This window comes from Plecotus auritus (assembly GCF_963455305.1).
Source record: "Plecotus auritus genome assembly, chromosome: 8".
NCBI lineage: Eukaryota > Metazoa > Chordata > Mammalia > Chiroptera > Vespertilionidae > Plecotus > Plecotus auritus.
Window position 1 is genome coordinate 110,863,082 of NC_137782.1, and position 21,640 is coordinate 110,884,721.

At 38.1% G+C, this 21,640-nt stretch overlaps 1 protein-coding gene across 5 annotated transcripts in view; it reads left to right on the forward strand.

Annotated features, from left to right (window-relative positions):
- Positions 1 to 21,640, forward strand: part of TMEM131 (transmembrane protein 131) — a 237,442-nt gene that overhangs the window by 156,547 nt on the left and 59,255 nt on the right. For all 5 annotated transcript variants that reach the window (XM_080684409.1, XM_080684411.1, XM_080684413.1 and 2 more), the window contains exons 12-19: positions 3,525 to 3,633; positions 10,865 to 10,973; positions 12,039 to 12,192; positions 12,281 to 12,451; positions 13,482 to 13,592; positions 13,683 to 13,817; positions 17,044 to 17,148; positions 18,620 to 18,706. In XM_080684409.1, coding sequence (XP_080540535.1) covers positions 3,525 to 3,633; positions 10,865 to 10,973; positions 12,039 to 12,192; positions 12,281 to 12,451; positions 13,482 to 13,592; positions 13,683 to 13,817; positions 17,044 to 17,148; positions 18,620 to 18,706 — 981 coding nt within the window. The remainder of the gene's footprint in view (positions 1 to 3,524; positions 3,634 to 10,864; positions 10,974 to 12,038; positions 12,193 to 12,280; positions 12,452 to 13,481; positions 13,593 to 13,682; positions 13,818 to 17,043; positions 17,149 to 18,619; positions 18,707 to 21,640) is intronic.

Consider the following 21,640-nt stretch of genomic DNA (forward strand, 5'->3'; position numbering starts at 1 on the left):
CGTCCATACTGCAACTTTGGGAATATTTAGAAAACATTCATGGAGCATTAATGTTATAAAATCTGGAGTAAGTTTGCTTGAGGTGTTCTAAGAGGAACATTTGCCTGAAGTTTCCATGCTAATTTAATTGATGAGTGAGAGTCACAGGTGTACTAATTCATTTTACCAATATCAACTTGATAAGAGCCTTAGCAAAGTTGTGTTACTATTTTATGCAGTTGTTAGATACTGGAAGGTTATTTTCCTTGCTTGCTCAAATGTTGTAAATTTCGGAAAGTTCTGGGACCTTGAGTCTCACTTGAGAGTTGGGTACGAGTGTTGTGAGTAAAGACTGGAACTCTATTTAGAATCTGTGGGAGCCTGCCTTTCCTGGGAATCTTGCCACATTTTTTCCCACTTCTTGATTGTCTTTAAATAAGCAGCAGCTAGTAACTGATACTATAACTGATGTTAGTATAAATATGCTTATCACAAGTTAATAATTACATATTTTTTTATTTAAAGCCACCAGTATAAGCCAATTATTTCAGTGTTTTGTTTTGTTTATTTCCTTGGAAAGTGGGTTTTAACTGATTTAGGGGTTTTTTGAATGGCAGCAGTTCAGACCATTTATATAAAACACATCAACTGAATATTTGTTAGCTATTAGTGCAACATACTTTAAAGTAATAATTGAGTATAAAATTTTTCTCTGGTAAGGAAAATCTTAGAAGTGGTGTTTCATGTGAGAAAAACATTTTTTTCATCAACTATCCTAAGCTCTTACTATGTATAGTGACTATGTTGTAATAAACATCATCATGTAGCTGTTTCCCATGTGGTGCTCTGCAGGCTGATAGCACTCCAAAGTGTTGTGGCTGTTAGTGCTCCGTGTAGTCTTGAAGTTTGCCTAGAACAGTCATGGTCCCCTTGCTACTCTGTCCTAGTCAGTCAAGCAGGTGAGAGAGTTTGGAACCATATTTGTGAAAGTCCTCCACAAAGCTTGGTAAGATTGTCTTTGACAATCTTGACCTCAGGATAAAAGTGGCTAATTTGAAAACACAGCAAAATTAATAGAATAAAAAATGTTGTAGCTAGATGGACTCTTGGAAGATATCTAATCCAATCCCCTAGGATTTTACAGATGGAAAAAATCAGGCCCACAGTGGATGGGCAGCTTACTCAAACACACACTTGTAAACTGTTCACTATGGGATTGTCACATGTGCTTCTCTACTGCTTCCCTTTCCTTTAGAAGAAATCCTCCTATATAATAAATAGGTAATATGCAAATTGACCATCACTCCAACACACAAGATGGCTGCCCCCATGTGGACACAAGATGGCCACCACAAGATGGCCGGCAGGGTAGGGCAGTTAGGGGCGACCAGGCCTGCAGCGGAGGGCAATTGGGGGCAATCAGGTAGGCAGAGGAGCAATTAGGCATCAATCAGGCTGGCAGGGGAGTGGTTAGGGGGCAATCAGGCAGGTAGGCAAGTGAGCGGTTGGGAGCCAGCAGTCCTGGATTGTGAGAGGGATCCCAGATTAGAGAGGGTGCAGGCTGGGCTGAGGAACACACACCCCCCCCCCCTCATGCACGAATTTCATGCACCGGGCCTCTAGTACTACTAACTAGTACAGAGTAATGGAACCAAATGAAACGTTATCCAGTTTTTGTTTATCTTACAGTTCAAACTGCTTTAAGCATACACACACCCTTCAAGGAATGAAGAGACTTGTACTTTAAATGGTTGCTAATTATAGTAAGCATATTGATAATAAATATATTAATCCTGGAGGCCCAGTGCATGAATTCATGCATGGGTGGTGTCCGGCAGGCCCGGCCCCAATCAGGGCTAATCAGGGCTGGGCCTGTCGGGAGGAGGAGATGGCAGGAGGTTGGCCGGCCAGCCCACCCCAATCAGGGCCAGTTCGACTGGGGGAAGGGGCTATGGGCGATTGGCCAGCAGGCTCTGCCCCTGAATGGGGTGGGGTGTGCCGATCGGGGGCCAGCGGCCTGGGGGAGGGGCCATGGGTGGTTGGCCAGCTGGCCCTGCCCCTGATCGGGGGGGGGGGGGGGGGGGGCTGATCTGGGGTGGGGCTGGGTGGAGAGAGGGGCTGCAGGAGGTTGGCCGGCTGGCCCCACCCCCTATTGGGGTCGGGGGGCAATCAGGAGTGGGGCCGGCCGGGGGGAGGGGCTGCGGGCCTATCATGGTGGGGTGGGCTGATCAGGGCAGGAGGAAGGGAGGGGGCATTTGGCCGGCCGGCCCCGCTCTTGATCAGGGTGGGAGAGTCCCATCAGGGGTGGGCTGGCATGGGGGAGGGGCCACGAGGTTGGCGGGCGGTCCCACACCCTGATCAGGCTGGTTCGCAGGCCACAATGGGCATTATAGTGACCGGTCGTTCCTTATGGTCGTTAATGGCCATTACGGTCACTGCCTTTTTGTATGGATAGATAAGCAAATCAACTCACAGCCTCAATGAGAGATTACAAGCAAATTAGGAGTAGTCAAAGAGAAAAGGGAAGGAAAAGAGTAGAATTGTGAGAGCATGAGGCAGGTGCTATAGCTGTGGAGATTTCAGGCACAGAAACTACAGAGCTGCTTAGGGCCATGGTTCCAGGCCCAGTCAAGACCTGTTGATGGCTGAGTTACCAGCAATGGGCCAGAGATGCTCTGCCTGTAGGTAGTGGAAAGCAGTGTGTGTAGTTGTTATGTTAGTACATGTTTGGGCAAGGGGTGTCAGGTGAAGAAGGGCCATGGACCGAGGCGGGACCCTCATTTCCAATTCTGCCTCTTGATGCCTAGCTACTGAAACATCACTCAGTACTGCATGGTTCTCTTCACCTCTAAACAGGAAAAGAAGGAGGGATCTTTAAAGCTCCTTCCAGTGAAAAGTGCTTTGTGTTAGTGAGGATCATCAGTTAAAGTTACTTCTTACTATGTTTAAAGAATTCAGACCTCTTCCGATTACATATCCCTGCGATCACATCACTGCTCAGTGCTCAGCTGGGAATGAAACCCTGCCTCTGGCCAGCAGCGCCTCGCTTGCACAGCACATCCTGGAGAACAGAAAACAGCGTTAGGAATGAGTCTGCAGCACCGTCTTGCCAAAGGAGCAGCAGCTCCCAAATTCATGTTCATTGTTCATCTTCATATAGCCAGGATGACAAATTTTAGTATTATGGATTCTTTCAGAGGGACTCTGTCATAAATCTTCGTGTCTCCCTCTCTTAATTTATGACTTAGGCATTCACTTGAAAAAGTAAATACCTTTTTTTCTGTTTTATGTACTCACACCCCATATACTAGTTTGTCTTTAGATTTTTATCTATCATACATTTTCCCTTTTGATCATTTTATTTCATAAAGATATTCTACTGAAATTAATTTAACATTTTATTAGTTTGGCTTACTCCATTTTAAAGGGACCACATAGTTAAAGTTTTAAAATTTTCATTCTGCCTTTCTTTTCCAGTATACTTTCCAATGTAATGTAACTGAACGATTAGACTAAACCATTACTATCTATTTTTCTCTTTGCAGAGTATTCGACCCACACCCCAAAATGACGCTATAACGGTACACTTTAAACCAATTACCTTAAAAGCTTCAGAAAGTAAATATACCAAAGTTGCAAGTATTAGTTTTGATGGTAAGTATTAAACTTTTTCTAATACAGTGCCTTATTTTGATAAACAAAAGGCCTCTGTATCAACATCTTAATATAGAGAACATCAAGAACTCTTATTTGGCTGTTTTATGAAAGGAAATAACATAACTTTATAAACCTAAATTAGTATTGGCAAATACAATAGAATTAAATTAAAACTGGGCTCTCCTAAATATATTCCAATTATGCTTTGTTTTAATTATGAAGTCATAGTTAGGTGATAATGTATTTGAATTTTGGAAGCATGTTTGAATTTGAGAGCAAAAATATTCTCTAACATTTTCATATATTGGCTTTTATAAGCACAGCATACAGTCCTGCTCAAGCTAAAATAATAGCTTTTGTGATAAAATTATTATGCTGTATATTTAGATACTTGAAATGTTAACTCAACCTAGACCAACATATTTGAGTAGTATTTTTTATTCATTTTTTCCCACTTTACTAGAATATTTTTCAAATAGTGACATAATAGCTGCTTAACTATATGTAATTAGATTTAACGAGAACTGAAACTTGCAGTGGGGCTTGTGTCATTGGGGCCCATAAAAGTGAGGATCCCTGAAGCTTAAACTTTGGCTGTATGATAAAGCCATATCTGCTCACAGTCCACGTTTTACAGATAAGCTCCTCATCAGAAGAGTGTTTGATCACTGAGTAGCCTTCTGCATGTAGCAGAACTCTGGAACACTGCACAGTGTGAGAGCACCATGCTTGCTGCTTGCACGTGGAGGGTTCTCAGGAGGGTCTGGACCAACTGCACTAGCTGGGTGCCACCTTCGGTCCTCATCCCATGAGCTCAGAGAAAACTCCAGAGGAACTCAAGATGAAATATGTTGCATACTGTCATGATCCAGCTGTCAAGTAGGATTATAGAAGGTTTTGATGCCACAATTATTTCCAAGCCTATGATAAATTGTTTCTGTGTTGCTAAGATACCACAGTCACGACCGCCAGTATCGGTATTAGCAGGTACATTCTCTTTTCTTTCCAAGAAAGAGAGCAGCCAATAGTAATTCCTGACCCCTGAGAGCACTGAGGACCCACCCTCCTGATAAGTCCTAGGAATGAGGTCTGCGACAGGACAGTGCTGTCCCCGCCTCCCATGTTCTTCTCAAGCTCATGGACTGGCAACCCAGTGAATGTTTCCATTCTTGAGATGAATGAATGTCAGTGATGTTGGTTCTTCTGAGATCATGGACTCTAAAATAAGTGCTGCATAAAGAAATTGTGTAAAATACAGAGGCAAAGGGGGAAAGCATTGTTTAAAGCAAGTGCTATATTTCTTTTATATATGTGTTGACTTAAAAGAGAGGAAAGGAGAGGGAGAGAGAGAGAAACATCAGTGATGAGAGAGAATCATTGATCAGCTGCCTCTTGCATGCCCCCAACTGGGGGTCTAGCCTGCAACCCAGGCTTGTGCCCTGACCAGGAATCGAGTTGTGACCTTCTCATTCATAGGTCCACACTGAACTACACTGGCAGGCACAAGTGCTATATTATTAAAGTCTATTTCTGTCTGATATAAATATTGCTGCCACAGCTTTTTTTATTTGTTTCCATTTGTATGAAATATCTTTTTCCATCCCTTTATTTTCAGTCTCTGTGTGTCTTTTATTCTAAGGTTGGTTTCTTGTGGACAGTATATATTTGGGTCTTGTTTTCTTATCTATTCAGCTACGCTAAGTTTTTGTTTTTTTTCTTAATTCAGAGAGGTTTTATTTTTTAATGCTTTTCACATTGAACCTCAGTGAATTAAAGCAAAAGGTTATGAATAAAAATTCCAGAAGTCTTAATTCAGAAAGCAAGATGAGTCAACATTTGTAAAATGTTTATAGATCCTTGCAAATATCTATTCCAATTATAGGTCAGATCCTATTAGAGTAGGCACCAGGACTGTAGAGTGTGCTTTTTGTAATGCAATTTTATTTCACTTTTTAAATTTATCTTTATTGTTGAAAGTATTACATATGTCCTCCTCAGGCCTGTCCATGGGCTATGCATATAAGTTCATTGGTTAATTTCTTCCTGTCCCTACTTTCCCTCTGAAATTTGTCAGTCTGTTGCATGCTTCAATGTCTCTGGATCTTTTATGTTCATCAGTTTATTTTGTTCATTAGATTCCACATATAAGTGAGATCATGTGATACTTGTCTTTCTCTGACTGGCTTATTTCATTTAGCATAATGATCTCCAGGTCCCTCTCCCTATGTTTTTTGATTAGTGCATTTCATCATGTGTCTATTATCCTATATAATAATCCTGTATAATAAAAGGGTAATATGCAAATTGACCGAATGGCAGAACGACCAGTTCTATGATGCGTACTGACCACCAGGGGGCAGATGCTCAACACAGGAGCTGCCCCCCGGTGGTCAGTGCACTCCCACAGAGGGAGCGCCGCTCAGCCACAATCCCGGCTGTTGGCGAGCGTAGCCACAGTGGCGGGAGCCTCTCCTGCCTCTGTAGCAGCGCTAAGGATGTCCAACTGCGGCTTAGTCGTCAGTGGGACATCCCCCAAGGGCTCCTGGACTGCGAAAGGGTGCAGGCCGGGCTGAGGGACCCCCACCCCCACCCCCAGTGCACGAATGTCATGCACCAGGCTTCTCATGTGTTAAGAAAAGTGTCTATTCTGGGTCATCTGCCCATTTTTTAATTGGGTTGTTTTTTGGTGTTGAGTTATATCAGTTCTTTATAAAATGTATCATGGGTGAATATCTTCTCCCATTTAGTAGGTTGTCTTGGTTTTGTTGATGATTTCCTTTGCTGTGCAGAAACATTTTAGTTTGATGTAGTCCATTTGTTTATTTTTTTGTTTCCCTTGTCCAAATAGATATATCAGAAAAAATACTGCTGAAATGACAGAGATTTTACTTGCCTATTTTTTATTCTAGGAGTTTTATGGTTTTAAATCTTCACATTTAATCTTTAATCCATTTTGAGTTTATTCTTATATATTGTGTAAGAAGTTGATCTAGTTTCATTTTTTTTTTTTTTTTGCATTTGTCTATCCAATTTTGTCTATACCATTTATTGAAGAGACTGTCTTTACCCCATTGTATATTCTTGCCTCCTTTGTTGTTGATTAATTGACCATACAGGCCTGGGTTTATTTCTGCACTCGCTATTCTGTTCCATTGATCCATGTGTCTGTTTTTATGCCAGTATCATCCTGTTTTGATTACTGTAGCCTTGTAGTATAGTTTGATAATCAGGTAGTGTGATACCTCCAACCTTGCTCTTCTTTCTCAAGGTTGCTGTTATTATTCAGTCTTTTCTGTGGTTCCATATAAATTCTTGGATTACTTGCTTTAGATTTGTGAAATATGCCATTGGTATTTGAATAGGAATTGTGTGGAATCTTTGGATAATATGGAAATTTTGATGATGTTAATTCTTCCTATCCGTGAGCACAGATATATGCTTCTATTTATTTGTACCTTCTTCAATTTCTTTCTTCACGGTCTTTAAATTTTCTGAGTACAGGTGTTTTGCCTCATTGGTTAAGTTTATTCCTACGCATTTTAGTTTTTTTATGTAATTGTATCAGGGATTGTTTTCTCAGTTTCCCTTTTGGATATTGTCATTTTTGGTATATAAAATGCAACTGATTTCTGGATATTTATTTTGTATCCTGCTACTTTACTGAATTCATTTATCAGTTCTGGTAGTTTTTTGGTAGAATCTTTGTGGTTCTCTATATACAGTATCATGTAATCTGCAAATAATGACAGTTTTACTTCTTCCTTTCTAATTTGAATGCCTTTTATTTCTTCTTCTTGTCCAACTGCTATGACTAGTACTTCCAATACTATGTTGAATAATGTTACAGAAAACCAGAAAAAAGCCAAGCCACGCTTAGAGAAAGGGAGTTACATTTTATTAAGTGCAGGGCCAGAGAAAAATGTGTCTTTCAAATTCTGGGCCCCCCACATGGAGGAAACCTTTTCTGTTTATACTTTTCCTAGCTCTTTTGTCTCCCAAATTTGGAATGAGACTTCTGGGCATTCTGGAAAAGAAGGCCTACGTGCTGGGACCATATCTCAAGGCCTGGCCTGGTGTCAGCATTGACAACTCTGTCTGGGGCATAGTCCACGGCCTCTCTGGAATGGGAGTAGTCTTATTTTCCTTATTATTTAAGCAAGCAAGCATTTACAGAAGCCAAAATAGCAGGGTTAAAATTTATAAGATGGATGCTTCATTAAGAGTGGTGAAAGTGGACATCCATGTCTCGTTCCTGGTCTCAAGGGAAACACTTTTAGTTTTTCCCCATTAAGTATAATTTTAGCTGTGGGTTTGTCATATATGGCCTTTTTTATATTGAGGTATGTCCCTCTATTCCTACTTTGCTGAGAATTTTTATCATAAATGAGTCAAATGTTTTGTCAAATGTTTTGTCTGCATCTATTGATGTGATCACATGATTTTTATTCCTCATTTTATTTATATTGTGTATCATGTTGATTGATTTGTGGATATTGTACCAACCTTGTATCCCAAGAATAAATCCCACTTGATCATGGTGCATGATCTTTTTATTGTATCACTGAGTAGTTAGCTAATTTGTTGAGGATTTTAGCATCCATGTTCATCAGGAATATTGGCCTATAATTTTCTTTATTTGTAGTGTCTTTATCTGGTTTTGGAATTAGGACAATGCTGGCCTTGTAAAATGAGCTTAGGAATCTTCCCCCATCTTGAATTTTTTGGACTAGTTTGAGGAGGATAGATGTTAGTTCTTCTTTGAATGTTTGGTAAAATTCACCTGTGAAGACATTCGGTCCAGGACTTTTTGTTTGTTGGGAGTTTTTATTATTATTATTATTACTGCTTCTATTTAGTTGTAATCAGTCTGTTCAGATCTTTTATTTCTTCTTGATTCACTTTTGCAAGATTGTGTGTTCCTAGGAATTTATCCATTTCTTCCAGATTGTCCAATTTGTTGGCATATACTTACAATATTTTCTTATAATCCTTTGCATGTTTGTGGTGTCAGTTGTTACTTCACCTCTTTTATTTCTGATTTTATTTATTTGAGTCCTCTTTCTTTGTTTCTTGTCAGTCTTGTTTCTTGTCAGTCCTCTTTCTTTGTTTCTTGTCAGTCTTGAAGATCTTGGTTTTATTGATCTTTCGTATTTTTTTTTAGACTCCATTTCATTTATTTCTGCTCTGATCTTTATTATTTCCTTCCTTCTACTTGGGGCTTTTTTTTGTTGTTCTTTTTCTAGTTCCTTTAGGTATAAGGTTAGATTGTTTGAGACTTTTCTTGTTTCTTAAGGTAGGCCTATAATGCTATGAATTTCCCTCTTAGGACTGTTTGCACTGTGCCCCATAGATTTTGTGTTCTTGTGTTTTTATTTTCATTTTTCTCAAGGTATCTTTTGATTTCTTCCTTGATCTCATTGTTTACCCATTCATTGTGTAGTAACATCTTATTTAGCCTCTATGTGTTTGTGTGTTTTTAGGTTTTTTTTCTTGCAATTAATTTCTAGTTTCATACTTTTGTAGTTGGAGAATATGCTTTCAATCTTTTTGAATTTAAGACTTATTTTGTGTCCTAACATGTGGTCTATCCTAGAAAATATTCCATGTGTACTTGAAAAGAATGTATATTCTCCTTTTGATTGAAATGCTCTGAAGATTATCACTTAAATCCATCTGATCTAGTGAGTCATTTAAGGCCACTATTTCATTGTTGATTTTCTTTCTGAAAGATCTATCCCTTGATGTCAGTGGGGTGTTAAAATCCCCAACTATGACTATTACTGTCAATCTCTCCCTTTACATCCATCAGTATTTGCTTTATATATTTAGGTGCTCCTGTGTTGGGTGCATAAATGAAGGTTATAGTCTCTTATTGGATTGATCCCTTTATCATTATGTAATGTCCTTATTTGTCTCTTATAGCCTTTGTTTAAAGTCTGTTTTGTCTGATATAAGTATTACTATGCAAGTGCTGTATTTCTTAAAAGTGGTTTTTATTATCATGGACAATCCCTCCAACATTCTACCTGCCACCCCAAATCCCAACACAAAATACCACTGGGATTGCTGTGAAAATCACCAGGAAATATGTGTTTTATTTAACTTTTAATATTTTCAGAAGACATACATATCAACTCTATGGTGTTGACTTACCAAGCAAGCATCTTTCTCACCAAGTCACTATTCTTTAGGATTTTTAACTGAATTTTCTTGAGGTTTTTAAAAACTTTGTTTGCTAAAATATAACTTTATAAGATATCATGAAATGCCTTAATTATGGCCCTTGTGATCAACTTTACATCAGAATAAATAGTGAAAAATTAAGAGCACCCAGGAGTGGCTAAAATACCAAGCAGAAATAAATGAGGCTTAATAGGGGTTTTAAAAAATCTAAGTCATCATCTGTGCATAGCCAGCCACACAGTAGATATCATACCTTTTTTATTTTTATTTATTTATTTTTGCCAGAGTTGGGTAGCACCCATTGCAGAGCCCACCTGTAAATTCTTCTAAATCTGAGGTTCTCAACCTTTCTAATGCCGCGACCCTTTAATACAGTTCCTCATGTTGTGGTGACCCCCAACCATAAAATTATTTTCGTTGCTACTTCATAACTGTAATTTTGCTACTGTTATGAATCGTAATGTAAATATATGTGTTTTCCGATGGTCTTAGGCTCTACAGCAGCGGTTCTCAACCTGTGGGTCGCGACCCAGCGACCCACAGGTTGAGAACCGCTAGCAGGGTTGCCTAAGACCATCGGAAAACACAGATAAAATGTCAATGGTGCCAAGGCTGAGAAACCCTGCTATAAATATAAGCAAAGCTGGGGGCAGGAGCAGCCGATAGAGGTCAGTGGGGGGGAAAAGGAGACATATGTAATACTTTCAACAATAAAGATTTAGATTTTAAAAAACAAAGAAAATAAATATAAGCAAAACCAAAGCTTATGGCTGTAGAGAAGTAGCTCACATACAGTAGCTCAATCCTCCTGAATTGTGTTTATTTGCTAATTCCTTATTTGTCCCATTACAGGAAAATTAAAACATTATTTTTTATGAAGTGTGATAATTTTATTTAAAATACTGTAAAACCATTCAACTTGAAAGCTCAGTTTTCCTTTTAATATTTTTTCAGTCCACATAGTCACCCTCACACTTCTTTGTATAAACTCTTTAGAGGTAGCAAAAGGTGACAGATTTTCTTGTGTGTGTGTGTTTCCTTTCAGCATCAAAGGCAAAAAAAACATCTCAGTTTTCTGGGAAAATCACTGTTAAAGCAAAGGAAAAGAGTTATTCTAAACTTGAAATACCATATCAAGCAGAAGTATTAGATGGGTGAGTTTCTCTTTAAGCTTTGTTACTTTTTACTAATCAGTAAATTCTGTTTTCCTGCTAATTGACTTTAGCAAAAACGTAGTAGCTAAATTCTCATAAACTCATGGAATTATTGTTGAAAAGAACAACTTGAACTATAAAGAAGAAAAGTCTCCTATATTTTGTTTATATTTTACTTAGAAGAAAAAGGTAAATGGGTTGATGTGATTTGGGCTTAAATAAAGTCTTGATGACTCAGTAATTCAATAGAAAAAGGAATCTATGAGTTTTAAATAATGTTTAAGTCAGTTGAACTGTTTCCTTTCTGTAAATTCCTTTTGTAACATGGAAATGGTCATGGCTTGTTACTAAAGTATGTTGGCACTTGAAACAAAATCACATATATTCCTTTATAAACTCATATGCACTGTTCTAGAATTGTAACTTTTTGTAAATAGGTGATAATATATATAATTCATTTACTAATTATACTGTAACCCGGCAATTTTCAACCTTTTTCATCTCATAGCACACATAAACTAGTTACTAAAATTCTGGGCACACCAAAAAATTTGATTTTGCAGATGTGAAAAAAAAAAGATATAATTTTGATTCATTCACACTATTGTTTTATGGATATTGTGTTGGCTATTGTCTTTTTTTTACAATCAAAGGGAAAAGAGGTCAGGTATTGCATGTTTTAAAAATTCTTGTGACACCTATTGAAAATCGCTGCTGTAACCAATAAGTTAATATCCAACTTGGTAGGTACAAAGATGTTTATAATTTAATGATAAACATTTTTATTAGCTTACAACTCTTTCTGTTAATATGTTCTTGGTTTTAACTTTTTGATTACATATAATTCAGTAGAAAATAGTTCTTTATATTACATGTCAATATTTTGCATTTTGAATTTTGTTTTAAATCATGTGGTCAATAACTAAAATATTAATAGTTTTAATTCTCTAATAACAGCCCTTAGTGCTAAATATAAATTATTGCCCACAACAAAAGAACTTGGATTTTAAGTTAACACATGGAAATAAAAATGATTTATTTTGTTTTTTGTTTTGTCTCAAATAGTTATTTGGGATTTGATCACGCTGCAACATTGTTTCATATCCGAGACAGTCCTGCTGATCCTGTGGAAAGGCCAATTTACCTTACTAACACTTTCAGTTTTGCGATCCTCATTCATGATGTGTTGCTACCAGAGGAAGCCAAAGCAATGTTTAAAGTATGTCTGGGACCCCTCATACTTTAACTTCACTGATCTACCAGCTAGGAGATACTAAGATGTTTTTTTCTCTCCCATCATTTCCTAGGTTCACAACTTCAGCAAACCAGTCTTAATTCTTCCAAACGAATCAGGATACATTTTTACCTTGTTTTTTATGCCATCCACATCATCTGTACACATAGATAACAACATTTTACTCATTACCAATGCTTCCAAATTTCATTTGCCTGTGCGGGTATATACAGGCTTTTTAGATGTAAGTATGTTACCTACCTTTAAAATTTAAACCCCTTCCCCGTTTCTGTGTTTTCAGGTATCATTAGGCAGTCGTCATTATTAGGCACCCTTGCATTTTGCCACTTACTGTGCTTTACAAGTAAATCTAATTCCTCCCTAGTCTGTACTTTAAGAAAAGTGGTTTTTACCCTTCCCAGCAGCTGTCTCCCCTCATGATACAATTGAATCCTCTAGTTACTTAGATCTTCTTCACTTAGATCTTCTCCACATTCTGCTTTCTCTTGATTTTGCTTTTAAACTGTTACAATCATGGGGAAGCTAAAAACAAAGCAGGGGGGAAATTCATAATTGGAGTGGGGGAGGGATAACAAGGAGGGTGAAGAGGGAACTATGTAGGAAAGAGACCAGGAAGCATCAGGGTGAAGAAAAGAACCAGGTAATAAAAAAGAAAGGAAGGTGATAAAGACACATAGTTGGAATAGTAATCTAAGCAGAAGTTTAGCATATAAGTCTTCCTAGTACAGAAAATCAGACAGAAAAAAAAAAAAATCCAGTGTGCTGAAAGTAGTTGATGAAAGTTTATAAAATAAATGAAACTGATAGGAAGATAAAAAGAAAATGAGAACAGAGATGTAGTTCTCCAAAAAGCTGACATCAATAAGAATATTAGAGCTGGAGCTTTTCATATTATTCTGCTCCTTCATTTGTTTTGCTTAAATTATTATGTATTTGTAGTTGCTTTCATGATGTATGGTGTTACCAAGACCAAGGGCTTTCTGCCTGTCTTCTAGGGCTCTTTCCACTTACCCTCTCCCTTTCCATTTCTGCTGCTTTTATGTGCCTTCAGAGGAAGAAAAGCTGTTGAGTAGAGGCCATGAGTGTTTTCATTTTGATTACTCAAAATGTTTTCATTATACAAAGTTCTTAATTACATTTTATGTGTGTGTATATGTGTATATTTACATAAAATATAGAAACCTTAGAATATCTTAATGTAGTCACTTTTTCTTGATAACTACATTTAATCTAGTTCTTTTATATCTTTTCAGTACTTTGTATTACCCCCCAAAATAGAGGAACGTTTCATAGATTTTGGCGTACTGAGTGCTACAGAAGCGAGTAATATTTTGTTTGCAATTATAAACAGTAATCCAATTGAGGTAAAAAAAATCTCTTTTTATTCTAAATCACATTTAAGGATTTTATTCTAGTGCTGCAAAAATCACTTTCATATCTTTCTCTTTTTTAAGTTGGCTATAAAAAGTTGGCACATCATAGGAGATGGCTTGTCAATAGAACTCATAGCTACTGAAAGAGGCAATAGAACAACAATAATTGCAAGCCTTCCAGAGTTAGAAAAATCCTCTTTATCAGACCAGTCATCAGTAAGTAAACCTCATTGTTTCCTTACGTGTAGATGTATGTCTGTCTAAACACCAGACAAAAGACTGTTGTCATGTCACATACTTCAACTCATATTTTCATGAGATTCATAATAGTAGAGATTATTTGGTTTTGAAAGACCTCATTGGTCATTTACTTCAAGCTCCTCCCTTTATGATGAGGGCACTTGAAACCCAAAGGGGTTCTACCTTGTCATAAAAAGTTCTGTAACAAGCAAAATTTAAATTGTCCTATATAATAAAAGCCTAATATGCTAAGTGTCCAGTCATCTGTTCAACCAATCAAAGTGTAATATGTTAATGAATGCTAAGGCCACTCAACTGCTCGCTATGACGTGCACGACCACCACGGGGCAGTCAACTGGTCAACCAGTCGCTATGACATGCACTGACCACCAGGGGGCAGACAGTCAACAGTCACTATGACGTGAACTGACCACCAGAGGGCAGGTGCTCCAACCGGTAGGTTAGCTTGCTGCTGGGTCCCGCTGATCAGGACTGAGCGAGACGGACGTGCCCTGGAGCTCTCCCGCGGTGCCTCCCTGGCTGGCCAACTTCCTGCATCCCTCCCCAGCCCTGATCATGCACCAGTGGGGTCCCTCGGCCTGGCCTGCACCCTCCCGCAATCTGGGCTGAGGGACACTCCACCCCTTTCCTGAGTTCATGAATTTTGTGTACCAGGTCTCTAGTCCTTTTATAATACAAGTGTCATTACAGGAGAAGGTCCCATAGGTACTAGATTAACCCTGTGTTCAATGATACAGTAGTTCTGGTCAATTTTCTGCACTGATTAGAAGAGTTCAATGAGGTAAATATTATTTGATCTCTACCCATGTACTTTTTTCTGTCTTATAAATATAGACAGCTGGAAGCACAAAACAAGAGAAAGTGGGTATAGTAGTATCAGTGTAAGACCTCCCCACTACTAAAAAGGGAACTTGGAGTTTACACCTACTCGGAACAGAATTAGGATCCCCTCTCATGAGAAGAACTGAAACTGACCACATCTGTAGGTGTGGATAGAACCTCTTGCAGCAGTTGTACAAAAGGAAAATCAGATGCCCTAATGCAGAGATTGAGGACAGATACACTTTCAGGGAATGCCTTAGGTTTTAAAAACTGATTTAAAAATTGTCTTTAAAATCTATGGCAGGATCCCCCAAAACAGTGTTTTTGGAGGGCAGTTTGGCAATATATACCACTCCTAGAAATTCTTTCCATGCAAGCAACTTAAGAGCCAAAAGCTATGAGAATGAAGATGTTTATAATAGCATTATTAATGATTCTAAGCAACAGGAGGTAGGCAAATGCATAAAGGAAATCATGATTTTATAATAAAGTACTGAAGCAAAGAAACAATTATAAATATGATTGTGTGTAGAAACTTGGAAAGGATTTATGAAAAAGTCAGAAACTACTAAATAATGTATTCTAATTGCAGCTATGTAGCATTCAAGCTGCATAATTGGATATTTCTGAATAATAGTAGATTTATGGGTATTTACATTTTAATAATTTATAATGTTTTAAGTTTGGTTCAGAAATAAAGCCTCTTTTTAAAACAGAAAGACATGTTAATGAGAGGTAATATTTGTCACTCCAGTTTAAATTTTATTTCTAATACAAATAAAATGCTGAAAAAAAGTTAATAATGAGACTAGCCATTAATATGTTCCTTCCAACAGTAAAGTTAGAGTAAAATTGTATGTGTGTCTAATCCCAGGTGGCTTAATTATACTGTTTCCTTATAAGACATTATAAATAATTTTAGAAATCTGGATTATTTCCTAGCAGTAAATAGCATATGTAACACATACTATTTAAATTTGAGAGATCCACTTAACAACATAAAGTCTGTTTGACAATTTAGGGTTTTAGAATTTATTTTTAAATAAAACTATAAATACAGCCTGGTCTGTGTGGTTCAGGGGTTGAGCATCGACCCATGAACCACCAGGTTGAGGTTCAATTCCCGGTCTCTGAAATCAGTAAAAACCTATTTTAAAAAACAAACAAAACAAAAATTTTAAAAACTATAAATATAGAAACAAGGGACAAACAGATTAGATCATTTTTATGAACCCTGACTTAAAATCAGAAGTTGTGCTAAGGTGAACTTCAAAATAGAATCTCCAAAAATGACTTTTTTAAAGTTTGTAATGCCTAATCTTTCAACTGTTTTCTAAAAAGCCAAACCTGTGAGCTAAATTAGCATTGTGTACCTTATAAAACACACATTGCCAGCATTCTCTGCTCTTCAGATCTTTGTTCTGACTTGGGTAGTTATAAATCACTAGAGGCCTGGTGCACGAATTCGTGTACAGGTAGGGTCCAGCTGGCCCGCCCCGATTGGGGCCAGGGGGAGGGGCCACAGGAGGTTGGACAGCTGGCCCCAGCCCTAATCAGACCGGTTGGCTGGCCGCAGTGTGCATCATAGCAACCTGTTGTTCCAGTTGTTCGGGGCGTTCTGGTCATTCTGATCGCTTGGCTTTTATATATATAGATGATGAAAATACTAGAATCACAGAAAACCCACACAGAAATGCTTCTAAAAATGGGAAAGTGAATATATTTGGTCTATCAACATTTGTTGTTTTGATGTAAGTACAACTACTAAGATCTAAAATATAACTTCACAAAATGAATTTCATGGTTTACTTGGGTGTTTTTTTTAATTCCACAATTGAAAAGATTAAGTGTCAGAAACATCAGTAAATAGCTTGAACAAACAAAGAAGGTCTCCATTCTTCTTTCAAATTTGTATTACTTAACTTTTCTTCCTTTCCATGATATTTGATGTTTTTTTTTTAACGCAATCTCATTTTCTCTGATGACGTGATTATCAACATGGCAGAACCAACTTTGTATGTACCTGTGCCCTAATGTGGCTGAAGGCTAGGTGGAAGGCTGTGTCCCTGTGCTCCATGCAGGCACCTGGAGAGTCCCTGCAGACCCTACCCTGCTCCACCTTGGCAGTTGGGACTCTGTTCCTCAAAGATCCAGTTTTCTAAGTGATACATGGAATAAGTGTAGATAAATAGCCAAGGATGGGCATTGTTTTAAGATATTTATACATGATATGGTAACTCAGTGTCATCCTTGTATATGTTAGGATTCAGAAGTCAGTTTATCACTATAACCTTTTTCATTTTGGCAGGAACTTCAACTAGCAAGACTAATGAATCATTGTCATTTCTGCTACATACAGGTGATATTAGCTTCAGGCTATTTTGCAGTGTTCAGAGTCAAACTTACTGCAAAAAAACTGGAAGGGATTCATGATGGAGCCATACAGATCACAACAGATTATGAGGTAAGGACTTTATGAGTGTTTCCTGAATAATTGAGGTGTTTTTGTTGTTTTTATATAAACAGAACTATATTTACTCATAAAGTTATAGTTTACCTGTTTTATACCTTAAAAACTGAGCTTTTGAGAATAGTTGAGAGCAGCAGTCATCAACCGGTGGTCGTGGACCACTAGTGGTTCGTGAATGCCAAAAGGTTGGCGACCACTGGTTTAGAGAATATTGGTCTTCTAATAAAACCTAAACCTCTTAACTGAAAATCTCCACACACAAAAATGGTTTGAGCACATTGAGAACCCAGCTTAGCAGTGGTTGATAGCATTGCAGAGACCCTGGCTGAGGTTGATGAGCTAGAGCTCTGATTCTTCCTGTAGTCATAAATCTCCTGTGTAACGTTTCTGAAAAGGAAGACAGTCGGGAAATCACAGCTTAGAGTTCTCATGAGTGTTTATATGAGTCGTTCTACGTCACAGACAAAATTTGAATATATGTATCTGTGCCAGACCTAAATATTTTGATTTTTAATATTGAAACGCGCTTTGGGAAGTTGTGCGTTGCTAAATTCAGTGTATTGATACCCTTGTTCTCCTACTTGTTTTCAGCACATTTAGCCCCACATGAAAGAAAACTAATTGAGAATAAACATTTAATAATAAATGATTTGTTAGGAAAATATCAAATTAAATCTATGGAATTCATGTTTATCACTCATGATAGAAATAATTATATTTCATGGCTAAGACAAGTTTTTGTTAATATGGATGAAAATAAAAATTAGGGAAAATTACTTTAGACAAATATCTTTGTGAGTTACAAATGAGTGTGAGTTAAGATTCAAAATCTAAAATGTTTAGCCCTGGCCAGTGTGGTTAGAGTGTTGGCTAGGAGGCAACCATTCGATGTGTCTCTCTCACATCTCTTTCTTTCTTCCCCTCCCCTTCACCCTCCCTTCCATTGTCTCTAAAAATCAATGGAAAAAAATATCCTGGGGTGAGGATTAAAAAATATTTTTTAATTTGGAATGTTTAAGTCATTTTTTATATTAGGTTTTTATGTTAACTTATTGCTATATATGAAAAATATAAAGGTGTATAACTAGAAAACACTGGATTTTTCATGCATTGTTTTAGGAATACAATTTGACTTTCCTTTTTAAATTATTGTAATTTACAAAATAACCTGTATTGTGAAAAAAAATCTATTCTTTTTTTCTTCCCCATTATTTGGTCTTGTTTACCATGTTTTTAATGAGTCATTGAGAAGTACATGGAAATTGATTGTATTTCAGTGCATTTTATGGAGTACATTGGTCAGATTAAACAGTACCCATGGTTGTTTTTAATATTGCATAAGAGTCGGTTATTGCTAATGTAAGTCCCACAATGAGTTGTTTTAATCCCAAAAAATAATGCAGTAACGGTCAGGATCAATCTCAGACTTAAACACTTCCTTATGGTCTGCCTTTTCACTCCCCAGATCCTAACGATTCCTGTGAAGGCTGTGATCGCTGTGGGGTCGCTGACTAGCTTCCCAAAACATATGGTCCTTCCACCGTCCTTCCCAGTAAGACAGTTAATTTAATGACTTTTTCTTGCTCATTTTTTTTTTGTCTTTACCTCTGTTCCTCAAATTCAATAGAAAAATTATTTATTCTCTATTAATTGCTTATTTTAAGATAAGACTTTATACCAGGTTTTGTAGGAGATTCAAAGAGGAGTATGAAATGGTTCCTTCTCAAGAAGCTTTCCATTGCCCTGGCCGGTTTGGCTCAGTGGATAGAGTATCGGCCTGCAGACTGAAAGGTCCCAGGTTCGATTCCAGTCAAGGGCATGTACCTTGGTTGCAGGCAGAACCCCAGTAGGAGGTGTGCAGGAGGCAGCTGATGGATGTTTCTGACTCTCTATCCCTCTCTCTTCCTCTCTGTAAAAAATCAATAAAATATATATTTTTTAAAAAAGAAGCTTTCCATTTAGAATAAGAAATGGGCCCATGATTCAGAGATATGAAGCAGGAAATAGAAATTGCTCTAAGAGTATAAAAATAAAACACCATGAGAGAAATGCATACCTAATGGATGAAGGTGTTATGTGAACTTGCTCAAATTGTCTTCTGGCAGGGATAGATCAGAGGTGGCAAGAACTTGCATTCAGGGCTCAGGGAACAACCTAGGTCAGTGGTCGGCAAACTCATTAGTCAACAGAGCCAAATATCAACAGTATGATTTAAATTTCTTTTGAGAGAGCAGAAAAAAAATGGCGGCGGAATACACAGACGTGTTCCGAGCCTTGTCCCGGAGCAGAAAGAAAGAACAGCTGAGGGTCGCATGAGGAGTGTTTGTTGGCAAGTTAAGGGACAGCTAAACTCCAGGAGAAGGTGGGGGACTGCTAGACGGGGTTCCTCTGACCGAGCAGCCCCCACTGCAGCTGGGTCCCCTCCCGGAGCTACGGGCTGGGACGCGGAGTCTGCGCCATCTTGAAAGGGAAAGTGGAGCTTATCGGAAGCGGCACCCACGGAACAGCTGCGAGCCCCAGAACACTGGTCCCCAATTGGCGCAAACACGTGGATTCAGAGGAGCTCTACACTCCACCACGGAAAGGTCAGATTTCGCCTGGGATAAGGTGAGGTCTCTGGTCCCAGCGGGAGAGAGGAACGCGCATTTTGCGGGAGCTGGAGGACCAGGGAAGTCTGTGCCTAGAAAAATCCGTGGCTGTTGGGACTGGCGTGATCCGTGAATGTGGAAGGGGGTCCTCAGAGCTGCTAACAGAAGGGATCTCTAAAAAGCAACCCATTTTGATCTGACGTGCAGAGACAGCCTAAGAATTTCAAAGGTGTGCCGGCTGCTTAGACTTGTGCGCAGACCCATTGTTCACACACTTGGGCTTTTTCCTCTTCAAATCCTTGCTTCTGATTACTAAGCCCAATACATAGGATCACCCAGTTGGGGACACCCTGGGAGACTGCAGGGGAAAGTGTTTTTCTGGAACCTGGGGATCAGAGCAGGAAGTGACCATCGGAGAGCCAGCTCTGAGGCAGCTCACTTCCACAAACCGGTATTGAGTGCTACAGGGAAAGAAGGATGTAAATACAGGCTAGAGAGCCAGAGAGATCCGGAAGTCAATCCAGAAACACTGCCACCCAGGGGCTGAATCACAAATTGACTCTTGTGTAATCAAAAATAAAGGAATACGGGAAATTAAGACACACCGCCTGCTTAAAAATCAGGACTGGCTTACAACACTGAGGAGCAGTGGAGCGCAGGGAACTGCAATACTGTCCAGACTGAGAAACAGGCGTGCCCAACAGAACAATTGAGGAAGTAAATGACCTTCACTACTGCACATTTTATTTTTTTTATTTTTTATTTTTATTATTTTATTTTCATTTTTTGCATCTTTTACTCAAGAAACTAATTTTTTTTCTTTTTTCCTCACTTGATTTTACCTTTCTAATTATTATATTTTTATTTTCAATCAGTATCATTACTACTACTATTTTACCTTTTTTTTTAAGTATCATTTTATTTTCTCTTTATTTTACTTTGGGATTAGTGTTCTACATTCTAGTTTCATCTTTCCTTTAGCATCGTTTTACTCCATCTCAACTCTACCTTTATGCCATCACTCTCTTCCTAACCTTTCCCCTTTTGGTGTCCTGTTTATCTTACCCCTTTCCTGCTTTAGATTTTCCCTATTCTTTCTGTTTACCCCCTGATAAAATTTCACCCTACTTATATATCTAATCTACAATCCCCTGCTCCAAGTCCACACACCTATCACTTCGCTGTCTTAACTATCCAAAAATTGTCTTTCTGTCCTTTTGTTGTTGTTTGCTTGAATGTTGATTATATCGAATTTTTATGCTTTTTTGTGAGATTGTTTTGCTTATTCTTTTTTTTGTTTTATTGTTTGCTTTGTTTTTGTTTGTTTTTTGCTTGTTTTCCCTTGCCTCGCTTGATATTAGATGGTGTTGTAGTTTGTATTAATCCCCAGGTACTTGTTGCTGGCATTTGCTGGGATTAGTGGTTGTTCTATTGGAGTTTTCTCCCCATATATATAGTTTGTTCCCCTTTCTCTCTTAGTCTCTTTCTTGTCTCTTACTTTTTTTTTCCTTTTCCCAATTTCATTTTGACACTCCTTTTTTTTTCTTTTTTTTTTTCTTTCTTTTTCCTCTTCTTTCTCTCCTATCCCCCAATTTGCCTTTCTCTGGTGGTCACCTTTATTGGAGGTTATTAATATCATGAATACATTTCTGTTCAGTGCCTTGTGTGTTGTACCTGGTTGTGTTGTATTTTGTGCCTTTAAATCAACGCAGGAGAGAGAGAACTACATAACCAGACATCCGGAGAAGAGAGACCATGGGGAGACAAAGAAACAGCCCGCATATGAAAGAAAAGCAGGCATCACCAGAAAAGGAAGTAAACGAAATGGAGGCAAGCAACCTGTCAGAGAAAGAATGCAGAGAAATGGTCATAAGGTGGCTAAAAAGAATGGAAGACAA